The following is a 19,837-nucleotide window of genomic DNA, read 5'->3' on the forward strand; positions in this document are numbered from 1 at the left end:
AGGCATGATCAGTACCAATTACGTCCAATTCATGATAATGAAATCTGAATGTAAACTCCTTCAAAAAGCCTATTAAAGAAACTTTTGCTATATTTAATAAAAGGCAATCTGAATAGTTGACAGGGTTTAAATATTAAGAAGATTAATATAAATGGAAAATAATCCCTTGTGCTTCATAATAACTTTGCTAGGATCCATGATAACTATAACAATTAAAATAATTTCAAGACAATTTAATAAAGGTCTATCACATCAATTCATGTTATTGATTTGTTCAGTACAGTATATATTACTAAAATGAATGGTGAATAATATAGTATTTAAATCAAGAATCAACTATGGATCTCAAAGACTCATACTGATTTTGCATCTCACTCCACCCCACTGGCAATGGACAAAGCTTTGGTTAATAAAAATGCTTTCTACAATGTATAGGAGATTCAGTTAAGTACTCGTTATTGAGAGTGTCTTGCTCAACAACAATCATAGTGAAGTTTTTTGAAGTAGAAGCAATCACTTTGAAGTAAATCACCCTTTCAAATTTGGATTGAAAAGGGGAGGGGAATAGCTTTTAGGCTTTTCTTCCCTTAATGTGACTATTTCCACAGCTGGCTCCCTATGAAAATTAATGAAGAGACTTAGCCTTTACAGGAAATGCCATTTAGACAAACAAGAATTATAGCTGTGATCAAAATAACACAACCATTATTTATATACCTTAGTAACTGTAGAATTTGTTTTCACATATTTTTTTAAGTAACACAAAACAAAACTATTATTTGTTAAATCACAAAAGAAAAAGAAGCAACTGAAAGACTTCTTATTTGTATTCAGCACTTAACATAATTAAGTTTAAAAAGATTTTAGGGATTGCCTTAGAAAATACATTTAAAACTAAGACAAAAATCATGATTCTTCTAAGTTTTATTTGGTCTTTACTTGCTATACCAGAAAATACCAAACTGGCATGTATCAAAAATCTTTATTTAAGAACATATTAATTTATAGGCTGGGAATGTGGCTTAGTGGTAGAGTGATTGCCAAGCATGCATGAAGCCCTAGGTTTGATTCCTCAGTACCACAGAAACAGAAAAGGCCAGAAGTGGTGCTGTGGCTCAAGTGGTAGCATGCTAGCCTTGAGCAAAAGAAGCTCAGGGACAGTGCCCAGACCCTGAGTTCAAGCCCCAGGAATGGCAAAAAAAAAGGGGGGGGGGTATATATTAATTCATGTTTCCTTAGAAATTTCCAGAGAAAGCAAAATAATTAAACCATCTATCTTGAATTTAAAACCATTCAAACATCGAGTAAATTCACAATCTATGAGTTTATTATTATATTTGAAAGTATATAGAGAAATGAGATAGCAAGTACTTATTTGTTACTCAGAGAAGGGACAAGCATCAACTCCAATATATATTACTAACATCATACGATACCAGTATGTGACATCAATTCTTTAAAATTCCATAGTTAAAGTATAGCAAGTTCTGTCTTTGCGGGAAGAGCTGCAATGCAACCCTAGTGATGAGAAAAAGTTTCTTCACAAAAGATTGTTGGCCAAACTATGGAGAAAGGAAAACCATGTTGAATCAACAGTTCAGGTGAGTAATTAAGATGCTAAATCCATTTAGAAAATTGTTCGATATCAATTGTTTGACCACACAGTGCCAAGGTTATTGTCCTCATTGATTACTGGATAATTGTAAATAGGAAAATTACTTTTAGGCTGTGACCATGATATTACCTCTGATGAGACAACCTGACGTCTTGTGCTTCCTAAGATCAAGTCTCCAGATCTTGATCACAAAGTAGAATAACTTTAGAAGATGCACAGTCCTTGAATAGTCCCAGATTGAAAACTAAGCTAAAAAGGTACTTTAGGGACATCTGAATGTGGACTAGATATTGGATGAAATAAAGAAATTAACATTAATTTTCTGTTCTACTACTGTAACTGTCTATAACATGTTATTTTTATTTTTAAATTTTGCAGGGTTGAAGTATCACAATGTGGAGGACATATTTAAATGAATCAGCAGAAAATATGGATGTAAGTAAAGAGGTAAAGCAAACATGGCTGTTCAGTTCAATCTAGGAAATGGGTACACTGGGTGATCACATAGTGATAATTACATTATACCGATCTTTATTAGTTTCTACCTCTGGTTTATTTCTTCAAAATTATCTTTGCACTTCAGACAAAAGTCATGTACAGAGAAGCGGGAAGAGACATTGAAGTTATTAGTCTTCAGAGTTAACTATGGCCCCAGTTGCCCTCAAGTTTGAGGCCAAATCCATATTCTTATATACATGTATAGTCAAGTGTAGAATAAACACTAGAATTTCTAAGTGACAATTTCAGGTATTAGCAATGAGTGGTTGATTACTGAATCCAGTCACCTGGCCATCAGCATTTATTACCACCAGGAAAAAAACCAAAACCAAACCAAACCAAAAAACAAAAACAAAAAACAAACAAAAAAAACCCTACATCAATTCAGTCACGACATGTAAACATGATTACTGCTCTTCTAAAATTACATATTCATCATTAGGCAGGAAATACAGATGTATTAGAAGAGTTTAAACATAAATGTCTTCATATGAGAAAGATTTAGCACATCTTTTGGGGAAATTAAATGGGAAAGATTTAAGCCAAACATTGTAGGTCGACTGTTGCTTCAAATTCAATCCCATTTACAACTATTTTTACTTTCATGAAGACAGATAAAAGACTAATCTTATCTTCAAAATCGAACTTACCAATGTCTATAAGGAAATAGAAAAAACAGCCCTCAAATTTTACACAGGACATGGTGACTAGGGGTCCTAAATCATAGAAGCAAAAATAAGAAAATAAGTTTAGGGACAATTGAGACATTTTTCTTTGTCTATTAGATAATATTGTATCAACAATAAGTATCCACTAGTGTAATAAAATTAAAATTGTTAAAAATGTCCTTTGTTATAGATGAAACATGGAAATATTCTGAGAAGAGACATTATGATGTTTGCAACTGAAGACTCTTTTTCAGATGAATCTGAAAAAAAAATAGAGAGAAACCATGTGATAAAATGGCAATAGCAGGCTGGGAAGGTGGCTCAGTGGTAGAGCACTTGCCTTGCATGCCTGAGGCCCTGGGTTCGATTCCTCAGCACCACATAAGCACAAAGAAAAAGCCGGAAGTGGCACTGTGGCTCAAGTAGTAGAGCGCTAGCCTTGAGCTGAAGAGCTGAGGGACAGCGCCCAGGCCCAGGGTTCCGGCCCCACGGCGGCTGGACCCCCCCCCCAAAAAAAATGGCAATAGCAGTAAGCCAGGCCCAAAGAAACATAGGTCCCATGGGTTCCCTTATTTGCAATATCTAGTTTATGTCTGAGTCAAGCAGCAAAGGTCAGATAAGGTGATGTTAGGGAAATGAACCCTAAGATATGTATTCAAATGTTTTTTTTTCTTTCATGCGATTGTTTCTAACACATTTATAAGATTATTTCTTTGTTGTTTTGTATGGCCTTCCCCCACAGTATAACCCCTGCTTTTACTGTATTTGATGTCGGTATAATTTGTGGAGGGGAAGGGGAAAAACAAATCATTTAAATAGGGATACAGGTGGACTCATTGCAACAATGAGATGTACAAGTCTTTATGTCAAAAACGAACTTTACAACTTTGGTGTGAGGGGGAGGGGATGATTGGGTGGGGGGCAGGGGGAGGATGGGAAGGGATGGGAAGGGGAAACAAAGGAGGAGGCTACAATGCTTGATAAGAAATGTTCTCATTATCTTGCCCATGTAATTGTAACCCCTCTGTACAGTATTTTCACAATAAAAAAAAAAAGAGGAAAGAAAATGGCAATAGCAGCCAGTCTCTGATAGCTCGTGCCTATAATCTTAGTTATTCACTTGCCCAACGCGGGCAAGTGAAATCCAGTTGTTTTATCTCCAATAAAACACCAAAAAGCCAGTAGTGAAGCTGTCACTTAAGTAGTTAAGTGTTAGCCCTGAGCCAAAAGCTCAGAGACAGTGCCTAGATCCTGAGTTCAAGTCCTAGGACTCACACACACATAAATGTCAATGGCTGAATGAATAATCCAAATAATGGGTACATAGATGTCAATTATTTTGTTTAAACTTTTTTATACATTCGAAGTCTTCCAAAAACTTAAGATATGGAAAAATGAAAGAGAACACAACAAAATAAAACAAACCTGACAAGTATTGAAAAATTCTACAACTTGTTCATCAATAAACATATGTATCTCACAATCATATTTCTATTATTAAAGAACAACATTAATTTTTCCAGTAAATAAGGCACTTAAATTAGGTGGACTTAACTATATGACAAAAGGTCTTGCTAAAATATTTCTTTCAGTTAAAAAGCAGCATAATTTGTAAAAGTAGGAGACAATATATGTTATCAGAAAAGATCACGGAACTAAACTCATGTGTATACACATAATAAAACTGGCAGGTAACCACATTTTTGGGAATACAACTATAATATAAAAGAACCTATGAATTTACATTATCCTTAAAAAATTTTTTTGGTCGACAATGTGGCTTACATCTATAATTCCCACGCATTCGTGAGAGATGGAGATCCATCTCAACAAATAAAGGTGGATGTGGTGCCTTACAACTACCATCCCAGCTACTCAAGACACAGAAATAGGAGGATCAAGGTTCAGGCCAGCACAGGGAAAAACTTGAGACCCTATTAGAAAAAATAGCTACAGCAAAAAGAGCTGGAGCCCTGGCTCAAGATACAGTGTGCTTGCCTAGCAAGTACAAGGTTCAACTCCCACCTAAAGAACATTAAACAAAGTAGAAGATATATAGTTAATAGATCACATAACTTATATTTCATCATACAGTCACTTCAGTTAAATTACTGCAAAGGTAATGTAAAAATGTAAAACAAGTAGAAAAATAAATAAAATCTATTAAATAGAAAATACAGCATATTTGGTATAAAAATACCATTAAAATTAAAAAAAATTATAACTAGATTCAAATATCTCCTTTATATCAAGCCAGTATATATATATATGTTTTATGTAGGTATATATATCCATAATAACATACATACACCTACGTAAGACACATATAGACATAAATATATAAAACCTATGAATAACAGATTCTATATTTAGCAAGTACAACTTTGTTTGTGTGTCTGTGTTGATCCTGAGGCTTGAACTCAGGGCATGCGCACTGTCTAGGAGCTTCTTTTGCTCAAGGCTAGTGCTCTTTCACTTGAGTCCCACACACTTTCTGCCCAGGTTGGCTTCAAACTGATATCCTCAAATCTCAGCCTCCTGCGTAATTAGGATTGCAGGCATAAGCTACTGGCAACCAGCCAAAAACAACTTTTTAAGTGTAGTATACAAGCCTTTCTGTCGTGACAGAAGTTTGAATATTACCCATGAATCCCATATAAATTCAGAAGGTATACTCAGGGATATCTTTTTTTTTTTTTTTTGCCAGTCTGGGGACTTGAACTTGGGGCCTGGGAGCTGCCTCTGAGCCTCTTTGTGCTCAAGGATTAGAACTCTACCACTTGAGCCACAGCATCATTTCTGGCTATTTCCTAAGTAGTTTATTGGAGATAAGAGTCTCATGGACTTTTCTGCCCAGGCTAGCTTTGAACTGTGATCCTCAGATCTCAGTTTTCTGGTAGTTAAGATTACAGATGTGAGCCTCTGACACCAACAGAAATGTCTTTTTAAAAAAAAAATGTTGTTTTATGTACTTATTTGAATATTAATTAGAAAAAGCATCACTGTAACCTAAACTAACAATTTATGTTTATATAAACCTCTTCAATAAATCAATGAAAAATGTAAATTTCTTGTTGATGTGGGATTACATTCTCAATTTGCAAGTATTTACTAGTATTAATAAATAAATTCCAATATTACTACAGCTCTACAATGCAAAGAAAAGATTTATACTGTCTTTATGAACTAACCTGTTTTTATCAGTTCTCTCCTTTTCTTTATAAGATGATTTGAAGTACATAGAGATGAACAAACTTCATGAAACATTGCATCTTTATTTTCAAAGTAATATTTAATTTACCTTATGAATGGGGACTACCAAAGTTGACTCCACTTTGGCTTCAATTTCTTCTGGACCATAATAACAAAAGAGTTTACCCTCTCTCAAAACACAATACAGCCTCCTCCAACTAGTTAGGTCACCAACTATTTGCTGAAAAAAATCAAGAAATTATTAACTCTAAATCCGTACCACTTTAGCTTTAAATTCAATATAATACTTAAGTTATCAAAGTTAAATTAGCTTTTTATAAATTTAAAATGTGATAGAATAACCCATTAATTTGCTATACAGTAAGGCTAATTACCCCAAATCCAAGAATAAGTTAATATCAGAAAAGAAAAGTTTGAAATTCTCAAAAGCATTAAGCAAAACGAAGGTAATGATTACCGCATAATTTTTACACATAAAAGCATAAATCAATGCAGTTTTAGAAAAGCTAGTCTATTAAAAATTGCTGCTTAGAATTCCATAGCAATTCATCAAATGACTCAGGAAAATTATAAAAATAGCTCTCAATGTTGAAAATATAATTTCCCCTTACTGTTCTTAGAACATTAGAAAATGTTGACTACCTCGTAAGAATGCAAATTTTCTTTCCTGCTAATGGAATCTTTTAGGAAAAACTATTGATTCATTGAAGCCCACAATTAATTATTTACTGCATATAAATAACTGTGGTTATAAATAAATCAGGAGTAGGTAGCACAGAGGCAGCTTTGGAAGCTCAGCGGCCTAACCAATGCCAAAGGCTGTCTGCCAGGAGGCCCTCTATGCGAAAGGTGTCGGGCAGCCAGTCAGTTTCCACAAGGGAATTCTGCTGCCAAATATCCCTGGACTGCAGGATGGTAAAGCAGAAAATCATGGCTCTATAGCCACCAACCAGACCTTTCCCCTTGCTCTCCTTCTTAGCCCATACCTCCCACGGCTTATGTCCAATCACATTTTTAAAAATGACATGGCAAAAGTCTCCTCAATATTAGGTCAAACCACTGCTTGAATATTTAAAGGATATTTAAAGTCCTCTGACCCGCTGGTTAAGAAATCCTGCAAATGCATCCTCAGCCATACAAGCAGGCTGGGCAACTAATCGGCAGCACATGTTGCCATATAAGGGAAGCCAATAGGAAGATTCCTCTGTTTGAAAGAAAGAAAGAAATCAGGTTACAAATACATGTTTAATTAAGGCTGTTTCACATGCTGGTACTTTTCTTTATATATTTTAGGTATTCATACAAAAGCATTAAGAATATTTTCACTTAAAGGTTTACTTATTCCAACAGTAGTACTATATTTAGTGACAAAATTAAACGTGAGAAATTAAGAATGATATGAAACTTGTAATTTATCATATGCTATCATTTAGAAAAATCACAGACCTTTTAGTCTCTTGATCTAACTTAGTTTTAAAAGTAATTATTTAGTGGAGATTGTTTAGAGAATATAAATGAACTCATTTAATATAAAAATATTCTAATAAAGTGATTTGTATTAGTTAAATTTTATTTTTTGCTCTGATTCTCATTATAGTAATGAGCAAGAAGACCTTCTGAATTAAACATAATTTCCATCTACGGCTTAAGATAATCTAATAAACTCCTTTAGCCTTTCCTCTCTCCTTGCCTTTCTAAGCAAAAAGGTCTAAGCCATCAAATGTAGTCAAAAGGAGAGCATGTGAAAGGACTGAAAGGGAGCTGTAAGATGCTTTACTAAGTGTTAAAGCCAGGCAAGATGAGAAGGGAGAGGAGATTGTCAGCAGGAGACCTCCACAAATGGAAGGCTGAGAGAGCATTCATACCAAAACACAATCTAGATTAGAGTGAGAGAGGTTCTCAGTGCAAGGGCATCCAGAAGTGGTCATTATGGTCATTAGAAGATGTCCTAGTATGAAACTCAGGGTCCCAGTGGAGTAAGGAGTTCTCAGAGAGCCTCAGTTTAGAGTGGTGCTTTGTGGTGTAGTGTCAGATGCTTTTAAGAACAAAAACAACTATGTTTGGTGGACAACTGAAGCATAAGAATCATACACTGAGAGAATAAGGAAGCCAGCCACACAAGGTGACCCAACTCAGTGTCACAAAACACAGTCAAGTGAAAAGGGCAAGCCAAGTCCTTGTCAGAAATGGCTGATTCCAGTGAGAGAGCATAGGAAGTTAATGATGAGATGAAATCTTGTACATCATAGCAATAAAGTGGCATATGATTGAAAACAAAACAAAAAAACAGAATCCATCTTAAATGCTTCCATTGGCCAAATCTAGAACAATTTGAACTTCAAAATGAATTATGATGGTCTGAATAAAACAGGAAAATTGAGTCCATAAATATTCTGAATCTTAAGAAAACATGAGACAAAACCAAATTGAGGGACAATTTATAAAATAACATACTATAATCTTTAAAATATTAAGTTCATTACATTAAAATCAGATTAAAAGAAACTAGAGTAGCACATGTAAAGGCAACAGGTAGATTCCTTTACCACAAAGAATATTGTTGGAGCAATAGATAATACTTGGAGTCTAGATTAAATAGATGGTGATAATGTGTACTATTCATTTCATGAACTGATGCAGTGATAGTTGGATGATTTGATTCTACTTAAGATGTATAAACATTCTGAAGGGAGTCATTGAGAGTCAGGAATGCAACTTGGCATTGTGTAATTTTTTTGAAAAAGACACTGACATTCAACTTGCAAGTTTTTTTTTAAATTTTGAGGTTATTTAAAAAAATCAAGACACATTTTGATATTCTAATAAAGTGTGAGAGTAGGTATTTATTTCTCCTATCTATGTAGAAAAAAACTCTGAATAATTTATCCTGTGCAACAGGGTACAATAAAAATCCAAACATGGCCCTTAAATCACATTGCTGCATACACAGATGATTTTAAATGATTTTTAATATATATTTTTATTGTAAAGATACTGTACAGAGGGGCTATAGTTACACAAGTAAGGTAATGAATACATTTCCTATCAAGCATTGTTACCCCCTTCTTTGTTTTTCTAAATGGTTTTTTGTACAAAAGTGTGGTAATGCAGTTTGAACTCAGAGCCTTGCACATGCACAGCTTGTCTGCCCATGGCTGGCTCTCTACCACTTAAGCCATACTCCAGCCCCGAAATTATTCTTTAAGTTCTCAAAACTTAACCCTGTTGTCAGTTATCTGTATAAAATAGCCAGTCATTACCTACAAGTATTGTTTTCCTGAAAGTCTGAGTAACTCAGGAAAAAATATTTTTTATAAAAACACACTTACTCAACATATAGGTATAAAGGTAGTCAACAGTAAGGCTATTGGTTAAAGGGAAAAATCTGCTCAAATAAAAAGTACAAAGTACAAGAAGTTTTTTAGCCACTTACCAATAGAATATTATACTATACAAAAGCATACAATTTTTTTCTGAGATTAATCCATCTTTTTTTAAAGAATTTTTTTGTTAAAGGTAACCTTGGAGAAATAAGTGCATAAATACAATATATACAGTGATTCCAAAATGCAAACATAAATAAACAGGTTACCTTTCCTAAAATCAGTAGGAAATGAAATAAAAATTCTATGAAGTCATGCATCTGAGTAGCACATCAGCAATTTTTTATAAGGGAAATTTCAGATTTATGAATGGCTTATTTTCTAAATATCTATAACTTAGTTGTTTGTAAGTTAGAATGCATCTCCTAAAGAAATCGAATAAAAATGATTAGATTCTCAGTCTAGTGCATAAAGTTTGTACAATCAATAATGTACCTGGAACTTAAATACCACATGGAAAAATGTATTCTCTCTAGCAAAACACACATTTCATGCAATGAAAACTTAAGGAAAATAATTCCTTCCTGACTGCAGTCTATGAAAAGGGATACTGGACTTAGAATTCCTTACTCCAAAACCCATTTGCCACTTATCCTGCAATAGCCTAGGTTTCTTTATAACTTGGAAATGAAACAGGATCACAATGTCTCTATGCTTCTTATAAGAAATATGGCACCTAACTTAGCCATTTTGCATATCTGAGTTTCAATTTCTCATAATTTAAAAATATTACTGATCTTAAGTAGTGTTGTTATAAAAATCCAGTACATACATATTTGACATCTATCATGTGTCCAGCACATAAGAACTGCTTCTCTTAATTTGATACCTAGGACAGTCTTACTCCCAAACCACACACTTTCCATTTTTCAGTAATACCTCTCAGTCCTTGTGTTATACACTAATAAAAAATCTTAATTGTTTTCTAATAGAGGACATATGGGGAAAAGACAAAATGAAAGAATGGTTTGAGATTACATTACCTATTTATCTAATTAATTCATAATTTCAAACAGGAAACCAAAAGGAGTTTAAAAATGGTGAGACAACCAAAACCTAGACTAGAGAATGCCAGCTAAAGAATATTTTGGCCATATGTAGGGAAATCTTCATGATGTAATTTCATCAGCTTATGAAAGTATCAAAGTTTCCTGATGAGGACAAATATAAACCTTCAGGCACCATGGGGCTATTTTCTTGAATTATAAAGAATAATATAATTTTCAAAAATTGTGCACTTCCTCTTAACTGTATAGTATTTGATAGAGTTTGTCATAACTTTATTTAGGAAAACTCAAAATACATAGATTTGTAGTAATAACATCTAAAGAATCTATAAGCTCCAAAGTCAACAGATCTGAATTTTATTGTTTTTCTCATAACAATCAAAGAGAGTATGATAGATGTGCAAATATGCCCTTATTTTTCCAAATTGCTAATTTGTCTTCCTGCTGCTTGCCAGAAAAGCTACTTCTTTTATTTTTTTTTATTTTTCACAAATTACAAATGATATGTTTGCAATGGAGTTTACAGTTAATATCATGGGATAAGATAGATAACATTATAAATTTAATATTTTATTTAATATTTTATTGTTTTAAAGCACATGTCTTTTCACACCCTTTATTTAATATGTAGGTATTATATTTCCTGAAGAAAAATATTTTCCACACTTATTTGCCCATCAATATTTTGTCCAAGTAGAATCTGGAAATAGTTTACAGAACACTGAGGACAACCAAGGAAGGCCATTGCTGAGTTGATATTTTTGTGAATTGTAATCCTTTCACCACTTTTCAGCTGACTTGTTTGAAAGAATGAGGCCTTTCATTAGCTCCATTACCTTCATACATCATAATATTTTGGTCTTGGGTAGGACTATAATAGTAATGATGCCTGACAGCAAAGCCCACCAGAGCAAGCACAATCTAGCTTTGACAGTTAGTCTTTGACTCAACTACTTACTAACTACATGCTCTAACGTATTTTTCAGTTCTCTAAGTTGTATTTTATCACCTGTAAAATGTAAATGACAATCAAATGAGGACATTCGGAAAGTTTCAGAGCTACCCTGTGGTAGAACTAGAATATAAATCCAAGACTGGCTTACTCTACAGTCCCCATTACTAATAACTGAATTAGGACGAATCCATACAATGGCATCTTACAGAGTTTAAGAATAAAAACTGCTTTTAAAGAGTTTAGGATGGTTTCTGACACATTAGTTCTAGAGGACTGAAACAAATTCTTAGCTTTTCAGATCAATCCTTATACTGAAAAAGATGAAAACAGCTGAATGAAACATAATTGTTTTTTCTAAAGCAATAGGGGCAACAAGAGGGCCTAGGCTGGTCTCAACAGAAATCTTGTTTCTACTTCCTGAGTAGCAAGAATTACAAGAATGCCACCAAGCCTGGCTACTCTTATTTAAAAAAAAATAACAACAATGGATGCAGGGTAAGTAAAGTGACACAGCAGATATGAAAGTCCAGTAGAATTATTAGAGCTGAGAAACACAATAACTGAAATGAAGAACCTTATATAAGATTTAATAGAAGATCAAACAGAATTGGAGCCACAAAGGGGTAAGAATCATAGAGGACACAATGAAGAAAATGATCAAGTATTTAAAAGGCACGAAGGAAAAGAAAAGCAAGAAAAACATACAGAAGTTGTCTGAATAGTGAGGTTTTTATCCAACTATAAATCATCAATCAACAATTATAAGATAACTTTCAAAAGTAAAGCAAAACTTTTGATATGAAAAGAATCTCATGAAAGTTATTATCATGTTAGGCAAAATTAAACTCAGAAAGACAAGTATCATATGTGGAACCTACATTTAAATAAAGTAGAATGAGTACTACTCATGAAGATGGCTGAGGGTGAAGGGAGAGAGGGTACCTGAGGAGTTAATATGATCAAAGTATATTATATACATGCATAAAAATGTTATAATAAACCCATTAAAATGTACACAAGAGAAGGAAGAAGTTTTATGGATTATATTTTAAAAAGGAAAACTATCTTAGGTCCAAGATTTAAATCTTAAAAATAAACTTTATTTTTAAACTTTAAAAACTAAAAGAATATAATATATAAGAGCACATAGATTAGGGAAATTGAGCATCACTGTTCTAAAGTTCTTCCTTACTCACTCTGAGATGAAAGAATAATTATCTTTTAGTCTTGAAAAAGTATGATAATTACATTTTTTAGGGTTAACCTCTAAAAATGACAAAAGGACTGTACAAAAGGAGAAGATTCAATGGATAAATGTAATCTATCTTAAAAGTTAAAAAAGAAAAAAGTTCATTACTAAAAGATAAATAAGCATAGGGAAAAATAGAAAATTAAAATTATCATGGTATAATATATAGCCGAATATATAGCTATACATTATTGTATACTAAAGGACTAAAAGCTCCAATTAAAAAAAAGATTTAATTGACTTAAAACCCTATCTGAAAAAAAACCCTATCTGAAGAATATAAGATCTATAACATAAAAATAGACAAACTCACATAATTCACCTGATAACAAAAGCTGAAAAAATTAAAGGAAAAATAGATATAACTATGAGACTAGAAGTCATAATCATAGAATATTTTATTATAATTTATAGTAACATAGAATATGTACAGTACAACCATTATTCCTAAAAATATTACCATACATACAACATATTAGTGAATAATAAACCAAGCAAACTTATTTCAAGAACAAAAAAGGAGAAAACCAGAACAGCTAGAACTTATTAAAAAGATAATTTTCCAGATACCAATGGCTCATTTCTATAATCATAGTACCCAGGAGGCTGAGACCTAGAAGATGGTTGTTAAAAGCCAGTCCATGCAGTAAAGTTGTAAGACTATCTCTTTAACCAGTAAAATGCCCAATTGGAGGCATAGCTCCACTGGTAGAACAGAAAACCATCTGTGAACAACAAAGCCACACTAGAAAGAGAGGCCCTAAATTCAAGCCCCAGTATCCACATAAAAACAAAACAAAACAAAAAAATAATTAACCCAGCATTAAAGATAGAATGCTATAATCATACAATGAAATATTAAGGGATATAATTCATAATGAACAAAAGTAAATTATATCATTTCCCAAGATGGAATAATATGATTACACCCATAAGTTCAAACCAGACAACATTAGGTATACATATGGCAGAACCAAAAAGAAAAGCAAAAAAGCAAACACCATAGACATATCTATACTGCCATAAACAGGGAAAGTGGTGTCTGCAATGGCACGTTTTTGGAGGGATACATTTCATAATTATTTGTTATAAACTGTACATTTACACTCCATGAACTATTCTACTGTTCTAAATGTAATGTTTGCAAATAAACTTAAATGCTGTGAAATCATCAATCCCATTTCTATGGAGCATCAATCTTTACAACAGTAAGTACATTTACCACATAATTCTATATATTTTCTCCAGAAAATGAACAAGTATATAATTCAAATCAGATTTATGAGCTACTTTTCCAACATTACTCTATATTTTTTATGACAGGTAAAATAATTGGTTAGAGTGACCATACCAAGTTTATAAATCCTTCTTATTTCCTAACCTCCTTTTATACTTTACTATATATTTCTTTAGACAAACTATAATGACCACTTTTACAAAGAGAAAAGGCTGAGGATTATTTTAGCTCCACTTTTTCTTATATCTTCTGCTTCCTACCAAGAGATGAGTTGGTGTCCTTAATTTCAAAATGTACAGCTAGATGAGTGGTGAGTCATCACGTTAAAGGCAGAGATAAGGCCTCAAGCATACCCCACACCTTATTACTCTTACTAAGGCAGCTTAAAATTTTTCCCTTTGGGGAAAGAGACAAACATTCTTAAAAGAACCCAGAGAATCACTTATCTCTACATTACGTAGGCTAATTATCCACTCCAAAAAATACAGAAGAATTAAGTTTATCACTGTAACTACACATACACAGACACACACATATATTAAATAATACATGCAAAATATATACTTACCATTTCCGCTAATAGAGAGATTATGGGTCTTGAAGCTATCTTCAGCACTTTCCAAAGTTAAGGTAGTATGAGCTAGCAAATTATACTTTGCACCACTGACAGAAAGAAAACATGTTTTAAATATTTGTGTATGTTCTGTATTAGATAAAACATTTAACAATTTAAAGCCAAATAATAAACAACCTGACTCGAAGAATGAGCAAAGAACTTTGACATTTCTCTAAGGACACAGAAAATGTCAATAAACACATACTGAACATCACTAGTCTCTTGAAATTCAAATCAAACCAGAATATGTCACCATTTCACCTCCATTAGGATAGCTATTAGTAAAACTAGTAACAAAACAATGAAACAAAAGGGAGGAAAAATAAAGAATATTGGCTGGGATGTGGAGAAACTGGAACTTCTGTGCAATGCTAATAGGAATGCAAAACTGTATAAATGCTATGGAGAAAAGTATGACAATTCCACCAGAACTTTAAAATTCAATATGATCCACCAATTTTCAATATACACTCAATAGAAGTGAAAGCATTGACATGAACTGTGTTTTTTTATTTATAGTAGCATTACTCACAAGAGCCAAAGGGTAGGAAAAAAATGTCCATCCAACAATAAATGAATAAACAAAAGGTTGTATATATGTACTATAAACTACTATTCAGTCTTAAAAAGGAAGAGAATTTGGATACAGGCTACAATATGGGTGAACTTTGAAAATACTACGCTAAACCACAAAAAGCCACCTACTGTATGTATAATTTTACTTATAACAGGTAAATATAATATCAAACTCATAAAAATTCAAAATGAAATGGTGGTTATGAGAGCTATGGAATGAAGGAATGAGAAATCCAGTGATTAATGATACAAAAGATCAACCTGGACAGATAAAAAAGTTCACAAGATGGTCAGAGATGATAGCTGTGAAACAATGTAAGTGTACTTACAATGTCTCTGCACTGTGTACTAAAAACTGTTACACTATTGAAATAAAAAAACTAGGTTATTATCCACCTGTGTGGTATATGCTTCTGTAATCCTAGCACTCCAGAGGTAGAAGAAGGGTTATGAATTTAAGGCAAGCCTGGACTACAAAACAAGAACCTGCCTTAGTAAACAAGCAAACAGAAAGATACTATAGATCACACATTCAAGACAAGATGCTAATCAATTTAGCACACTTATCTCTTTATATTTTTGTCAGTAACTTGAAAATTATTTACTTCAAACAAATACTTTTATGAAGAGTCTCCATTCATTCAATAACTATTCACTAAATAAGATATGCCAAGTCCTAGGCTAGGCTATGAACATTCAGCTGTAAACAAGTCCCGGCACTAATATTCTGTAGAGGCATAGCAATATATAAAATATCAGCAATTCCAAGTTGTAATGCAATTTCTTCTATGGAAAAAATACAGGGAGTGAGAAAACTGAGAACCTAGGTTCAAGAGATAAATTAGGGAATGTGTTCTGAGGTGGTGATAGTAACGTGGTTAAAAGGGATCTGGCCAAGCAAAGAATGCTTCTGCTTTCAAGCAGAGGAAAATGCACATGCAAAGAGGGGTGTTGAAAAAAAAAAACACAAAAACCATGGCTAGAACACAATGAGTGAGTCAGAGTTACAGTGTAACACAAGGCTGGAAATACAAGTAGAATTAGATCACCTAGGGCTTTGTGAGCCTTGGAAGAAGAGTGGTTTAAATCAGTGTAATGGGAAATCAGGATAAGTTGATGAGGTAATAGACAGGATATGACTTGCAATTTCTCCGGGTAAGATCTGACAATGATTCTCTCCTTACCTCAACTCTAGCCCTGCTTCCTTGAGCCCTCTCTCATATAGTCCTCCATGATGACTTATCAACACTTGAGCAAAATACTAACATTGTTTCAAACAGCTCAACATTGCATCCATAGAAATCTCCTAACCCTTCTTAAGATTAGCTGAGAAAACTCATAGCAGCCAAAAGAATTTAACATGTGTTCCTGTCAACACCTGAAGACAGCACTACTGTTCCCCAGTCTCTGTAAGAAGACAACAGCCTGACCCAGCCATAAACACCAGTTGGCAAGCCCAGACTAGACGAACACCTCCCCTCGTGGCTGCTGAAATGCTTTACCAGACTCTGGACCAGCTCATCACCTCCTCATCTTCTTGTTTTCCCTTTCAGATCTTACTGGAGTTTTCTCCCTATTACAATAACATATTACTAATTAAAATCTGTCCTTACCATTTTAACTAGTGTCCATCTTTGTTTATCTTTCAAAAAGTGAATCTCCTTCTGGTTATGTACTTCAAAAATTTGGAGATTCTATCTATAGTGTGAGAAAATGGAGGACTTCATTACTAATGTCATTTTTCTTTTCTTTTCAGTAGCATCTCCTTTATGCTACTTAGGTCAAAATAGTATGCTTGTCAAAATACCCGGATATTCTGGTGATAAATTTCACATCCTGCCACTGTTAAAAAATGAAGCAAATTTTTGTTCAATAACTGCATTTTCTGTGCTGGTAATTTCATTTTGTTACTTTTCCTGGTTCTGTTATTTTCTAGTATAGTATAACCTCAAAATATGAATAAGTATATTAACACACCAACACTCTCTCTCTCCCCTCCCCTCTCTCTCTCTTCCTTTCACTCCTCCCCTTTCTCTTTCACACACACACACACACACACACACACACACACACACACACATACATTCTGACATTCTAGGGCAGGGAAAAGAGGTAGGGAGAAGAAAAGATAGAATGAAAGGGAGAAGAAGAGGGAGAAAAAGATAAACTTTGGAGAAAAGATTGATGTCTGATGAAACTTTTATTAATTGTATCAGATGATATGTTTCAAAAACATGAAACTTTCTTTCTAGATCTTTAAAACAGCAATACACATGCATTTAATATATCACAATGTTTGTATCTGCTTCTTTAACACATGCATACTTTTCCTATAGAATATTATTCTTTTGGAGAATGACTTTCGGTTTTTAATGCACAGCCATTACAGACCAGAGATACAATTTAATACGTAGTGTTTTATTCAATATTTTTACAGAAAAATTTATATTTCTAAATCTTAACCTGACATTTAAATAAAACAATACATGAGTTAGACTGAGACTTCAATTTACATTCTGAACAACCAGTTAGAATGCTAGGCTAAAGTTCAATAAGAACCAACAAATCTCCACTGATTTTAGAACTAAGCTCATACTAACCTCATAGTCTCAAGTATTCTCTGTACATGTTTCTAGGGAGGCTTTCATAAATAGGTCTTATTTTTCTCTAGTGTCTACACAATGAATCCCCAAAAAGGGGAGAAATTACTAAAGAAAGATGGAGAATCAAAGTAATTAATAGCTATATGGTTTTCAAGGTACAATGATTAGTTTAAGCATTGTCTCAAAATGTTTATTTATCACTGCTATATTATCTTATGGAGGAACTACATTTGATTTTTTTTTTGTTTTTTGTTTGTTTGTTTTTGCTTACTTGGTGCTGAGGAATTGAACCCAGTGCTTCATGCATGAGAGGCAAGCACTCTACCACTGAGCCAACTTCCCAGCCCATACATTTGAAAAAAACTAGATGAACATTTTTTTTAACCAGTCCTGGAGTCTGAACTCTGGGCCTGAGCGCTATCCCTCAGCTCCTCAGCTCAAGGCTAGCACTCTAGCACTCGAGCCACAGCACCACTTCCGGCTTTTTTCTTTTTGTTTATGTGGTACTGAGGAATCGAACTCAGGGCCTCATGCATGCAAGGCAAGCACTCTACCACTGAGCCACTTTCCCAGCCCCTGGATGAACATTTTGCATTGACAAAGTATTATAATTTTCCCACACGAAATAATGGGAAATAGATTTCCTATTAGCATTTTAATGTACAATATGTTATCTTTAGGAAAAGATTATTGACCATTAATAGAACTGCCTGTATTTGCCAAGAGAATGTTGCATGCCAACGTTCTCTTAGGAAGAAGAAAAACAGAAAAGAATATATAAGGTCTAAGACAACAACTAAAAGTAAAGAGGTAAAGAGATTAAGGTGATGAGTGTTATCAGATGGGCAAGGAAAGAAACATTTGTGCAGAGATCTCAATGGAGAAATAAGCCATGACAACAACAGAGGGAAAACTGTTTCAGGAAAAAGATGGTAAGTATAAAGGCCAACATAAACACATGCTAGGTATGCTTGATAAACAACGAGTTCCATGTGACTAGAGTATAGTAAGGGAGAAAATGATGGGAGAGAGATATTCAAAAGGCAAACGGGACAGACACCACACACAGGCCTAAGAAAACACTAGACTTTATTCAGAATAAGATGTGAAGCAAATGGTGTGCTTTGTGCGGAGAATGTGATATCATCTGATTTGAATGATAATCAAATAATCCACTGACAATTCTGTGAAGCACAGATCACAGGGATAAATATAAAAATGGAGACCTCACTAAGGAACTACTGCATTGGATCAGACAAGAGCTGATACAGGCCTAGAACAGGGCAGTAAGTAGTGGTAGACTTCTTAATATATTCTCAAAGTTGACTCAATGTGAAAACTGGATGTGAAAAAAAAGTCAGCATGTCCAAGTCTTCTGGTCATAACAACTAGAAAAATTGAATTTTTATTAATTAAAATGAGGCAGACTGACAGAGGAGTAGGTAGGAAAAGAATTTGGTTTGAGGAAAGTAAGTTTGATTGTTCTGGAAATCCAGATGTAACACTGGGCAGTCTGATTGAAACATCTAAATGTACATGTGGGTACATGAGTATAGAGACAAGAGGAATACATATTGTGGATACAAATTGGGGTATCCACAAATTGGGGTAGATCTACGGTGTAGATGAAAATATAAGTTACAAAGTTAAGTGATGTCAAATAACCAACTACTCCATTATTTCAGACTAAGCTGAAGAGAAATGAACAATGACGAAGAAGTCACCGAGTTAGAAGGATAATCTACGCAAAGCCCTAGAAGCCAGTGTTAAAAAAAGCCACCTCATTCTTCCTGCTTGAAAAATAAAAATAAAAAAGCCACCTCATCCAGGTACTAGTGGTTCACACTTGTAATCCTAGCTACTCAGGAGGCTGAGATCTGAGGATCACTTCAAAGCCAGCCCAGGAAAGGAAAGTCCATGAGACTCTTATCTCCAGTTAATCACCAAAAAACCAGAAGTGGTTCAAGTGGTATAGTACTAGCCTTGAGCTGAAGAGCACAGCCCCTAGGCCCAGAGTTCAAGCCCCACAACTGACAAAAAAAAAAAAGAAAAGAAAAAGAAAAAGAGCCACCTGGGGCTGGGAAGGTGGCTCAGTGGTAGAGTGCTTGCCTTGCATGCATGAGACCCTGGGTTCAATTCCTCAGCACCACATAAGCAAAAAGAAAAAAGCCAGAAGTGGTGTTGTGGCTCAAGTGGTAGAGTGCTAGCCTTGAGCTG

The 19,837-nt window shown here is 34.0% G+C and overlaps 1 protein-coding gene across 1 annotated transcript in view; it reads right to left on the bottom strand.

The window, feature by feature from the left end:
* Rtkn2 (rhotekin 2) overlaps positions 1–19,837 on the bottom strand; it is a 57,334-nt gene that overhangs the window by 12,066 nt on the left and 25,431 nt on the right. Inside the window, exons 7-9 of the mRNA XM_013017050.1 lie at positions 14,394–14,488; positions 7,092–7,198; positions 6,083–6,214 (exon numbers count right to left, since the gene is read on the bottom strand). Coding sequence (XP_012872504.1) covers positions 6,083–6,214; positions 7,092–7,198; positions 14,394–14,488 — 334 coding nt within the window. The remainder of the gene's footprint in view (positions 1–6,082; positions 6,215–7,091; positions 7,199–14,393; positions 14,489–19,837) is intronic.

This window comes from Dipodomys ordii, unplaced genomic scaffold (assembly GCF_000151885.1).
Source record: "Dipodomys ordii isolate 6190 unplaced genomic scaffold, Dord_2.0 Scaffold34, whole genome shotgun sequence".
In the NCBI taxonomy this organism is placed as follows: Eukaryota; Metazoa; Chordata; class Mammalia; order Rodentia; family Heteromyidae; genus Dipodomys; species Dipodomys ordii.